We start from the raw sequence: 13,558 nt of genomic DNA on the forward strand, positions 1-13,558 counted from the left end.
ACCCATTTATCAAAGACCCTATAGGTTGCCACATTCGCAACAAGCCGAGATTAAACAACAGTTGGATAAGATGCAACAGGATGGAATTATAGAACCATCTAGTTCACCTTGGAATGCTTGGAATGCACTTGTTAAGAAAAAGATAGATGCCAGTGGAAAAGAAAAGTTTCGTATCGTGATAGACTTAAGAGCTTTAAATCAAGTAACATTAAATGAATTTCATCCCTTACCTAATATCACGGAAATACTCGATAATTTAGGACAATGCAAATTGTTTAGCGTAATTGACCTCGCTTCAGGTTTTTACCAAATTCCGTTATCAGAATCTTCACGAGAGCTTACAGCTTTTTCAGCTTACAATGCACACTACCACTTTAAACGAATGGCGATGGGGATGAAGACTAGCCCCTTCACATTCCAGAGACTTATGGATAATGTAATGTCAGGAATTATTGGGATAAAATGTCTAGTATATCTTGACGACATAATAATCTATGGGAAAAATTTGGATGATCACAACAATAAGCAATTTCGACCTTATCTTTATGGAAGGAAATTTACTATCTTGAGCGACCACAGACCATTAGCGTGGATATTTAATTTAAAGGACCCCTTATCAAAGTTGGCTAGATGGCGAATACAATTAGAACAATACGAATACGTCATTAAATACAAACCTGGAATTCAGAATGCTAATGTAGATGCTTTGACACGAATGTATACTATACAGGATATAAAAGAGGAAAGCTATAATAATTTCCTTGTAAAATTCGAAGGCACATTGATAACCAATGGTAACGTTAAGGAGGTACATGGAGAATTGTTGGAGTCACCTCCTGAGTATCATATAGTTACTGAAATAGAAAAGTATTATAACTTCAGGTCAGGAACCAACTACGAAATAAAACAGAAATTTGGGGATACCGTTATCTTGAAATCCAACAAACAAGTAGGAGAAGTAACAAAGGTTAAACATAAAGATAGGTATATAATATTCTTAATAACCAAAAGTAAGTCTAAGCAGAACACTACGTATGAAAATCTATATACAGCTTTATTGAATTAAAAACATTTTAGTGAAAAGCATTCTTTAAAGAAACTCATAATGAATCAGTTAGGTCGAAAGGATGGATTAGAATGGGACAAGGTTAGAGCTATTATTAGATATATATTTCGAAACACAGGAATAGAAATTGTAGTTTGTTCAAAAATGGAATATACAGAGCTAGAGAAATCGATTATATTTAAACAGTTTCACGACTCAGTACTTGGAGGAAATGCAGGAATACACAAAACCATTAGGAAGATTAAACGTCAGTTTAATTGGCCAGGGCTAAAGTTAGATGTAAAAAACTATATTACGAATTGTGAGTCCTGCCAAAAGAATAAAGTTACGAATAGGAAAATTAAGCAACCCATGGTAATAACCACCACAAGTTCAAAACCATTTGAAAATATATTTTTGGATATAGTAGGACCCTTAGTCATTACCGCATCTGGAAATACTTATATTTTAACAATGCAAGATGATTTAACTAAATATTCATTGGGAGTACCATTACCAAACCACACAGCCAATACTGTAGCTGAAGCCTTTGTAGTACATTTCGTTTGTATTCATGGAATACCAGAGACCATATTAACTGACCAAGGGACAGATTTTCTAAGTAAAACATTTGCAGAAGTATGCAAACTTTTAAAGATTAACAAGATAAACACCAGCCCTTATCACCCACAAACTAATGGGGGGTTGGAAAGATCACATAGACCATTAGCTGAGTATCTTAGGCATTATGTAGACAAGGATTTAAATACTTGGGATCAACTATTACCTTATGCCTTATTCGTTTATAATTCGACTGAACATTCAGCCACAAATTATCAACCATATACATTATTGTATGGGAAGGAACTAAATATTCCAGTAAATTTGAAAAGTAACCCCGAGCCTATATACAACTACAATGATTATCTATATGACCTGAAACAAAAAATGCAGGAGTCTCATAAAATAGCAAGAGAAAGGTTAATAAAGAAAAAGATTAAATCAAAAGCGAATTATGATAAAAACGCTCATAGTGAAGAGTTGCATGTTAAAGATTCAATACTGTTACGAGATAATACACAAAAGAATAAGTTAACACCATTATGGAAGGGACCATACGAAATATTAGAGGTGTTAGATACTGAGTATATTGTTATTCAAAGGGGAAGAAGGAAGGTCACGGTACATAGAAATGATGTGAAAAAATATCATGAAAGTTCCAGTTAGAGAATTAAATAAGATAACTAAGATAGATATAGTTGTAAATTATTGAGTAAATAACGTAGGTGATAAGAAAAATAATTTAATTTTAGGGAAAAGCAGAAAAATTTCCTGTTGGAATTAGAACGGGCTATCGGAAGTGAAACCCACCATTATAGCATATTACGCCCAGATGAATTACCCAAATGTTTAATAAAACATATAAGCACAGCAAATCATAATTTAACTGAACCATTCTCGAGATCCAAATTAAAGGAATACACTAAGAATATAGCAAAATTTTTATATGATATGACAGAAAATAGGGGATGGTTAGATGAGTGTTGTTGTGACACATTGATAGATTTCATAGAATTTATACCTGAACCAGGCGATTTGCTGGAATATAAAAGATTAGAAGCTAACGAAATGATTGCTTTATAGATTAATTGGTTTACTGGAGATTCATGGTCAATCAGGGATTCCGGAAGAAGCAAAGAGGGAAACTGAAATATTGTTTAATGAAACTACACCACTAGGAGGGCTCATGGTACAAAGTGTAACAAGTATCCAGGATAATAGAAAAGTTTACCCGAGATCTATGAACACAGATGTAATTTACGATTTATACGTATAAAATGTAATGGAATGATTGACAGCGATAAGGTATTCCGACAAGGACAGATTTCATTATCTGTGTATGTGGGAAAACATTGTTCAATAAATTTGCTAGGACCAGAAGGAATAGAATCCGAAGGGATAGTTTCCACACAATTCGGTTTGACAGGAGATCAAGTATTATTCGAACAAAGATTGCTTATAGAACCCATACCTCTTCAAGATTTTCAAAATAAAGATAACACAACTAGTGCAACAGAGGTAGAAAGAAAAGCTGAGATAAGATCCTTACCTGATATGTTAGAAACAACCACCAAGTTGAATACCACAGAATATCCAATAACATTATCAACAACCCACTTAGATGCAGATGTAATCACTAATAATTCAGTTAATACAACCGTACTTTAGGAAACCACCAAGGCCAGTAATCTAAGGGAAATCACCGAAACCAGTGAATCAATAGGAACCAATACTAAAACAAATAATCAAAAAGGAAAGGAATTAGAATTAAACTATATATATGTAATATGTGTCATAATGGGAATAGTTATAATAGCCATAATTATACTAGTAATTAATATAAGTCAACATTACGAATTGGTGGAAAGAAACCGATTCAATTACTTAAACTCAGTAAACCTTAAATCTCATACATGTGACGATATAGAGTTAGCAGAAACTAAAATGTAATCAAAAGTAAAGTAGATAATTAATAACGTAATATTGTATATTTAGTAAGATAATAAGATAAGTATATTATGATATTAAACACTTATCTGTGAACAGAACCGGAAACAGACCTGTGGGAATGGCGACTATGGTAACGAAATATACAGACCCACCGCAACTCACGGGAAGGGAGAATAAGAAGGAATTGATTGCCATGAGAAATTTAGCATTACGAGTGTTAGACTACGCAGACCATGCAAAGATAACGAAGAGCCCTTGGGAAGTCTTCATGGTTAGGTGTATGACGAGGATGACAAACAAGAAACGAGATTAATTAGAAAATGCCAGTTCAATTGTTGGTGTATTAGAATTTAAATTTGAAACATATTTACTTGACCTTTAGTAAACTGTAACTTGTGACAAAAGTAAATTGTAAATTAACATTGGAAAGACAATAAACGTAGCAATGAAGTAATTTTGATGATTATGATCGATTTTGTTCTTTGTATAGGTTGTTATGCATTCCCATCATTCAAGGACAACTACCGAATTATAATGAAGAATTTAAAAATGAAACAGCTATATTTTTTGAAAATCAAGGTGAATTAAGAATTGTAGGAGCACAATGGGAACTAGTAACATACATACCGTTAGAGAATTATGATAATAGATATGACGCTTTATTAAATGAAATTAATAATATGACAAACCATTGTAAGCATATATTATCTGAATATGAGATATGTTCAAGGTTCGCACATGTATTAAAAACAATGTTTATGGAAATAGCTTCACAAAGGGAACAAATGTATGAATCTATAGGTAGATATATAAATACCGATGATAAGGAAACAGTAATTAGAAAAAGAAGAGGGTTAATAAATATTGTAGGGACTGCGATGAAAACTTTATTCGGGGTGTGCGATGATGATTGCACCAAAGAAGCAAATAAAAATATCGAAAAAATGGAAACTAGTAATGTAAACATGTTACATATTTTAAAGAGCCAAACTACAGTAGTAAAATCAGTTGTACAAGGAATAGGGAACACGACCATAGAAATGAATAAGTTATATGTCGAGTTAGGAGAAAAACAGGGGGAAATATACAAAAAATTAAATGAAGCAGCAAATCATACTCATACGTTAGAAACCTTGATACTTAGCAATAGAATACACAGCATATTCACTGCATTAATTACACAATTTTCTTATGAAACCACCACTATAAGTGCTATAATAACAGCAGCTAGAACAGGGATTCTGCATCCAAGTCTAGTGACTCCAAGAGAATTAGGTAGGCAATTGACCCAGATTAAATTAAACTTACCAGTTAATTTGAATTTACCCATGGGAACTAAAGCAAATGAAATATATGAGTTAAGTAAAATAACTAAGATGGCCGTGTATTACAGTGGAAATCAGATAGTGTTCTTAATTAAAATACCATTGATAACAGAACTAGAACTAACATTATTCAAAATTATACCAATTCCACATAGATTTGACTACAGACATAGTGTAATATTAAAGCCAGAATTTCAGTATGTAGGAATAACTAAGAATAGGAGACAGTTTACAACCTTCACAGAAACACAATTGTTAAGCTGTATAGCTACCGAAATTTTCAATATATGTCCAGAATTTCAACCTATTCAACATGAATCCGTTAGACAACCATGCGAAATTTCATTATTTAAGAATCCTGATGTGTTACCAAGCAACTGCGAAGCAGGAATCATAGTGATAGCAAAGAATATTTATCATAAGTTAAAGTATGCAAATACACGGATTTATACCACTAACAATGATACATTAACCATAACATGTCAAGGGGAACAAGAGCCACATATAGTACAATTAAGGAATCAGGGTTTAGTCAACTTAAATCAAGAATGTAGGGCTTATGCTAGTGATATAGTTTTAAACCCCACGCGGGAAGTAAAATCCAAATATTATTTGAACTTTATACCTAAACTAGGAATAGGTAGTTTGAATCTTAATATTCTAAAACTAAACACATTAGCAATTCCTAAATATACCCAAGGTCATGATTTACTAAGGCTAGATAACGTTCACGAATTAGCTCATTCCCTGAATGAAATACAATCAATGGTCGAAAAAGAAGAAGATAGGCAGGGCGGAAAGGCCGACCAAGCTAAACATTATTTGACATATGTTTTAATAGGATTACTATCATGTTCTTTAATATTAATTTTATTGATATACGTAATGTATCTATACACTAGGACTCTAAAAAGAAATAATAATGCTATGGTGGTCAGAACAATTAAAAAACCACTTGGTAAAGGTAAGTTCTGTAAACAAACAATTTATGAACCAATGAGGAAAAATATATCATACAACGAGCATGGACCTATAGTAAACCGTAAGTTGTATGAGAGTAAAGAGGAATTACAGGAAACCTCATTTTCAGATACTAATGACAGGAATATAGGTATCAATAATACTACTGCTAGTAATTTACCAGCAATAATAAGTAATTAAAAAAAAAAAAAAAATTTTTATTAATTAATATAAAATAAATGTAATGTAGATATTATAGTATAAGTAAGGAACTAATTATTATATTTGTATATAGAGGAAATACCCACAAGTTCGTTATAATGGATTTCGAGTTTACTAACATTCATAGAACGAGTAAGGTCCTTATATCTGGAGCGATATCGAACAGTTTGGACCGGTTTAAGATAAGGAAGCTAGAAGGACGACCGTTATATCTGCCAGAAAACGGAGAAGTAAGACCGATGAAGGATCGAGAGGTACTAGTAGCACAAAAGGCATTAGCACGAATTTTTAAGGCAAAACCCGAACTCAGGGACATTTGTCTAGACCAACTGAATCAGAGTCTTAGAGCACCAGTAAATAGTTTGAATGCGACCTATATAAAAAACTATATACTGCGTGACAATAAGATTAATGTGATTGTGGTGTTTGGAGGTAGTTCCGACAGAGAAATTTTAAAGAGATTAGGAATTAATTTTCCATTATTAGATATGCGCTGTTACGATAAAAATTTAAACCGACAATTTTATTTACAATTAGAGGACGTATCAAACAAAAGAATTATTTTTGAAATAGAAGTAGGGTATTATGACAAATCGGGAAGGATATTAAACCTTACCGAGTCACACAATTTAATATGTAAAAAGAAACACAGTCGCTACGCGAATGTCGTCCGTTACACATGTACTTTATCTGTTGAACCTAAATCGTTTTCTTTCTTAAACCCGAGTTTACGGAAAAATTTGATTTTACTACAGCTGGATGCAGGTGGGAAGTCTGATTCAACCCGAATTTTCCTCGTGTGAATATATCACTTCTCGACTAGAAATCTACAAAAAACTGGTAATTATAATTAATCTGCCACACACACACGGTTTCCCTGACTGTCACAGTCGGCGGCAGCCGTAATCTCTTCTCTTACGTAACCCGATAACGAACAATGTCTAAAATTGGTAATGCTAATCTTAATCGTAATAATAACAGTTCAAACCATACCAAATCCAATACATCTCGTATACAGAGTGCTTCAAGTGACGATGTATTTTCGAACTCCAACGAAAACAATATAAATATTTCTGAATATAAAATAGTACAGTCCAAAACTAAACGTAATCTATCCACTGATAGTTCATCGTCAAATTTAAATAAAAAAAATATCAAATCTATTTTTGCATCAACAAATAGATACGCTATTCTCGACAATGAAAATAATGAAAATAATAATACTGATTCAAATAAGACTAAATCTGATGAAAATTCCAATGCTAACATAGACATGGACGAAATAAAAATCAAACCACCCCCATCCATTTTCGTCCGCGGATTGTTGGACTTTGCCGCATTTCGTACTGTTTTAATCAAGTTAGTTGGAATCAACAACTTTTTTGTCAAATCAACTTCCAAAAACCTAAAGATACAATCCAGCAACTCTGACACTTACAGATTGATTATAAAATACTTAAAAGAGTCTAAAGCTGAATATCACACATTCCAAGCCCAGGAAGACAAATCATTCCGTATAGTTGTTAGAAATTTGCATCCGTCTACCCCAACAGTTGACATAGGTATTGCAATTCAGGAAATTGGATACACAGTTCGTAGTGTTACAAACGTTTTACACAAAACCACAAAAAGTAAACTTCCGATATTCTTCGTTGACTTAGAACCAACTGAGATCAACCAAGACATTTTTCATCTAAACTCGATACTTAACACAAAGATTAAAATAGAAAAACCATACAAAAGACGGGAGATTATCCAGTGTATAAACTGCCAAGAGTACGGTCACTCTAAAACTTATTGTGCATATCCCTCAAGATGTGTTCGCTGTAACTCCAACCACTCAACTTCAGCTTGTAACAAGACCAGCGATCAGCCACCTGTATGTGTACTCTGTGGTGGCGCTCATACTGCAAACTATCGTGGATGTCAAGTTCACAAGAACCTGCAGAAACTCCATCACAGCAAATCCAATTCAAACAATAAATTCAACAAAAAAAGTAATATTAACTATAGTAATATTGTAAAGGGGAGGGAAGGCGTTAAAAGTGATAGCACCCATATTTATCCTCCTGATTTAACAGACACCTCGTCATTCCCTCAATTAAGTCAAAAACCTCCTCAAATTAAATCCAAAAATAATACCTCTCAAAATAGCAATGAGAATTCACATGAATCTATAGCAATCCAATTATCCTCGTTCATTTCTGAATTTAAATTGATAATTAATCCTCTCATATCACTCCTCACAACAGTTATAGATAAACTCTTAAAATGATGGTCAGTCATCAACTTAACTCTAACGTAATTAAGGTATTACTTTGGAATGCCAATGGTATAAAACAAAATGAAGCAGAATTTTTAAATTTATTACAAGAAAAACAAATTGATTTAGCACTCATCTCGGAGACACACTGTAAACCATACACTTAACTATTTTTCCCGGCCTATACGGTTTATAGAACTGATCATCCTGATAAAACAGCTCATGCAGGATCTGCTATAATAATTTCATCTAAAATCAAGCACCTTCTTCTTCCGGCTAGCCAAACGCCTACTATACAAGTAACTAACATCCAAATATCGTTGAATCATATACCAATTAATATTTCATCTGTATATCTTCCTCCATATCCTGCTATTAACTCAAAACAATTAGAAGAATTTTTTAAATCCCTCGGTCAAAAGTTTTTGATTGGTGGTGACCTAAATGCCAAACACTCCCAGTGGGGCTGCATATCTAATAACTCAAGAGGTAAAATATTACAAAAAATAATTAACAATAACAATTATACACACATATCCCCAATTGGTCCCACCTACTGGCCCCAACACCTAAATAGACACCCAGGCATTTTAGATTTCTTCATCTCAACATTACCCAGTTATATTAATTTCTCTGTCACCAACTTAAACGATCTTAACTCTGATCACACTCCTGTCCTGCTCCAACTAAATGTAGCTCCAGATCTAAACCCTATGCATCCTTCTTTATTACAAGGTCCAATAAAATGGAACGAGTTCGCTGAGATCATGCAAAATACCACCAATTTAAAAATCTCTCTTAAATCAAAAACTGACATAGAAAACGCTGCCCAAGTCCTCACAACCTCGATACAATCAGCTATATACAAATCATCACTCCCATATACTCCAAGGAGTATGAATCAAACAAATAATCAAATCTTACCCATCCACATAAGAACTTTAATCTCTGATAAACGTCGTGTTCGTTCTAGATGGCAAAAGTATCGATACCCATCTGATAAACAAATATTTAATCACTTGACAAACACCATCAAAAAATTAATATCAAAACATAAATCAGAGTTTTTTGAAAAAAAATATCAATCCCTTAACACAAATGACGGCTCACTATGGTAAACCACAAAAAACTTACTTAATATAAGACAGCAAATGCCGCCGATAATTGGCCCTAACAGATCCATAGCTATTTCTGATGATGAAAAAGCAAACCTTTTTGGCGAACATTTCTCTAACATTTTCAAACCTCATACTGATATACATCCCAGTAATGAACACCTTGAAAGAATCAACTAATTTATAGACAGTCCTCTTCCAATGTCACTTCCAGCAAAACATACCTCACCAAGTGAAATCAAATTTCTAATAAGTAAATTAAAAGAAAAAAAAGCACCCGGTTATGATCTTATTACCAACAAAATTCTAAATAATCTACCGAAAAAGACAATCATCCTTATAACTTACATATTTAATTCCATGTTACGGATTTCTTACATTCCATCGATATGGAAATTATCAACAATAATTGTTATTCCTAAGCCCAACAAACCCAAGAATGAAATCACGTCTTATAGACCTATAAGTTTACTGCCAACTCTTGCCAAATTATTTGAAAAAATCATAAGACTAAGAATAAGACCAATACTCCAAACCTTCAACATAATTCCACATTCCCAATTTGGCTTCAGAACGGGTCACTCCACTGTACACCAAATTCACAGACTAACTGATCAAATTTCATCCACATTTGAAAAAAAGCAATATTGCCCGGGAGTGTTTTTAGATGTAGCCCAGGCGTTCGACAGGGTATGGCACAAGGGTCTACTCTTTAAATTAAAAATGTTCTTACCTGCCCCGTACTTTTTGATAATATGTTCATATTTAGAAAACCGTACTTACACAGTCCGGTATGGTAACTCTGTCTCGTCATTCTATCCAATTGAAGCAGGAGTTCCCCAAGGTAGTGACCTTTCCCCTGATTTATTTAATGTCTACACGGCTGATATTCCTAAAACCCCAAATACTATTATGGCCACCTATGCTGACGACACTGCAATTCTCTCACCTGGTAATGATCCTGTAGAAACTGTACATTTTTTACAAACACATTTAGACTTAATAGACAAATGGTCATCCAACTGGAAAATCAAAATTAATCCTGACAAATCAATTTATGTTCCATTTACACTAAAAAAGTCCATACCCCTTCCCCTCTATTCTCAAGGAATACAAATCCCAATATCCTCAGAAGTAAAATACCTCGGCGTCCTAATTGACAAAAGACTGACCTGGGGTCCTCATATCAAGTCAAAAAGAAAAATTCTTAATAGTCGACTCCACTTACTTCGGCCAATTCTGAAATCAAAATTACCCTTCCACACAAAAATAATCATCTACAAATCCTTATTACGGCCTATCTGGGCTTATGCTATCCAAATCTGGGGATGCGCTAAACCATCTCAATTACGTACCCTCCAAGCCTTCCAATGTATCACTCTCCGAATTATCTCTTCCGCAACTTGGTACGTATCAAACTCCACTCTCCAAAATGACTTCCAAATAGAAACAGTAAATCAATTAGCAAAACATAACAAAACATTATAAAAAATTCCACTCTAAATTACAATGTCACTCTAACCCTTTAATCGCTGAACTTGCTTCCAACTCACTTCCTAGTAATCCTCCTCGTCGGCTAAAGAGAAATTAGTGTCGTGACTTATTAAATGATTGATGGCTCATACCATCTAAGTTTAATTTATTCATATTAAGTCAATAATTGATAAATAATTAAAATAACTTTGGGTTCTATCACTGGATGGCCTCCCTCCTCATGTGTTCATGTTGTAAAGTAAAAAAAAAAAATTGTATGTATGTGTTCAAATTTGCTTATTATGCCTATTGTAGCATAGATTGTAAATATTCTATTAAAATAAAAAAAAAAAAAAAAAGAAACACAAAATAACTTATGCACATGATCCACGCACAGACGTCATATACACAAAATGAATATTTGACTATGCCATCAGGAACTACAGATACGAAAATTTGATTAAACATTTCACTTAAATTTACAAGTAATACGAATTTATAATTATAGGAACCACTAATCTAAAATGGATAGGAATGAACAACTATTGCAGGAAATAAACATAAATATAGCAATTGAAAAGCACACTAATACAGAACTCGGAGAATGGTATAATTTTACGGAATGTTTTGATTATCATATAGTTTCAGCCAATAATTCAATATTAGTACCTTACGAAAGTAGAGAAATTCTAGAAATAATTAAATGTGTAAAACGTTTCATGACAGATATGGTTGTAGAAAGAGATTTGGCAAATCCAATTTGTTTGGATTTGGCCAGATATATTAATATTGTACCTAGTGCAAAAGATTTACTGTTTTACGAAAGATAATTAATAATATAATATAATCCAATATAAACAAATTAAAATATACACTGGTCCCATATATACCAATGGAGATTTTAAATACTAATTATTATTTTATTGTAATCAAATATATATATGTATACTAACATAATTTAATATATTGTAATTGTATAATCATTGTACTATTATTTTAATCATCATTTTATCATTTTATCAATTACAAAATACATTATTCATACTATTTTAATCAAATTACTAATAACAATTTTTATTGTATTTAAATTATATAATATTATGTTAACTAACAAAAATATCAATCGAATCAATTGTAATACTCTATTCGAGTAATAATAAAAAAAAATATAATACAAAAAAAATATGTAACTAATAATGATTATCATGTAAATTATCGTAATAAGACAATAATTAACCATTTTATCTATATACTATTGAATTATGTAACTATGTATAATGTAAACAAATTGTAAACCTTATCAATGTAAAATGTATTGTCTGTGTAAAGTTTTCAAATTTTAAAGCTTTTTGTAGTTCTACAAATTGTAGCCCTACAAAAACCTTTGAAAGGGCGGTGAGGTGTAGCGAGCTGTGACATTTTAACTATTTATCTAAAAATAAAACCTACTAGGCGGTAGATCAAAGTAATCGTATATAGTAAGCACCGCGTAATAATTACGTTAATAATAAAACTAGCAGATGCGCTGCCATATTACCTAATATATAACACTAATTTAGGCGGTGTAAATGTGTATACATACAGTACGCATCACGAAAACGTGCGGATGACCGCCGCGCGCCCAGTGGCAATTTCTCGTTGGTGGTGGCCAAACTGTTTCGCGCCAAATATAAAATTTAAAACTCGTATTTTTATATTAATAAATTATGTGTATGTATTTAATGATATTAAAGTCAACAAAAGACAGGGACTGTTGGGTACACAACGATAATTCAAAAATTGCGCGGTCGTATGCGATAGGCATATGTTGCAATGTTGTCACCCTGCTGTGCCGCCACCGAAACACTGTGCGAGTGAACTTTGTACCTCCGAAGAAGGGGACGGTACCGTCGCGGTCAAGCCGACGGCCACCAGCACCCGCCGCTATACTCGTCGTCGTTCTTTCCGAGCCGTCTAGGCAAGCTCATGTTCATGTTGCGATCCGGTGCGCCGCCGCCGTTAAAACGCCATCTTGGTTATTTTGTTCCGTGCACCCGAGCCTCGCTGCTCTTTAACTCGTCGCAAACGCCCGTTTTCGCGTTACGAGTATCGGCCCGTTTGCCGACACCACGGCTCCTTGTCTTTTGTCCGTCGCCCGCCCGATTCGATCGCTGCGCGACCCCGAGCCGTGGTCACCCACGTATCCACGTGTTTTGTCGTCAAAGCGGTTCGCGCTTTCGACGCTTTCGTGTCGCACCGCCCGATTGTGCACACGAATTTGTGTAATTCGATCTCCCGTGGTCAGTACACTTATCGTACGTCGTCGCCCGCTCGTTTTTGCCTACGCAGTGCGATTTAGCCGTGTTCCCACGTGTTCACGCGCCTGACCGTTCATCCGCCGGTTCCTTTGATTGTGTGCGCCGCATTTACGCCGCGTCGCCACCGAGGTATTGGTGCGATTCGAACCTCGCTATTTTGTCACCCGCTCGACGATCGCCGTGCGATTCGAGTTCCGCTCGCCCACGCATCCACGTGTTTTCCCGTCCGCCCGCCCTACATCGTGCGAACGGGTCAGCCGTGACGTGGTCCAGTTTTGTCGTTTGTGCCGCGACAACGGGCACGTCCAGTGCCGATCGTAATTTGGCCCGCGCCGGCCTATTCGATC

General features: G+C 34.3%; 1 protein-coding gene across 1 annotated transcript; it reads left to right on the plus strand.

Annotated features, from left to right (window-relative positions):
* The first annotated feature begins 6,161 nt into the window (after positions 1-6,161).
* LOC132953182 (uncharacterized) lies at positions 6,162-11,331 on the plus strand. Its single transcript, XM_061025710.1, has 2 exons — positions 6,162-6,728; positions 11,275-11,331. The coding sequence occupies exons 1-2, from the start codon at positions 6,162-6,164 to the stop codon at positions 11,329-11,331; spliced, it is 624 nt and encodes a 207-aa protein (XP_060881693.1).
* The last annotated feature ends 2,227 nt before the right edge of the window (positions 11,332-13,558 follow it).

The sequence above is a fragment of the Metopolophium dirhodum genome, unplaced genomic scaffold, assembly GCF_019925205.1.
Source record: "Metopolophium dirhodum isolate CAU unplaced genomic scaffold, ASM1992520v1 scaffold1, whole genome shotgun sequence".
In the NCBI taxonomy this organism is placed as follows: Eukaryota; Metazoa; Arthropoda; class Insecta; order Hemiptera; family Aphididae; genus Metopolophium; species Metopolophium dirhodum.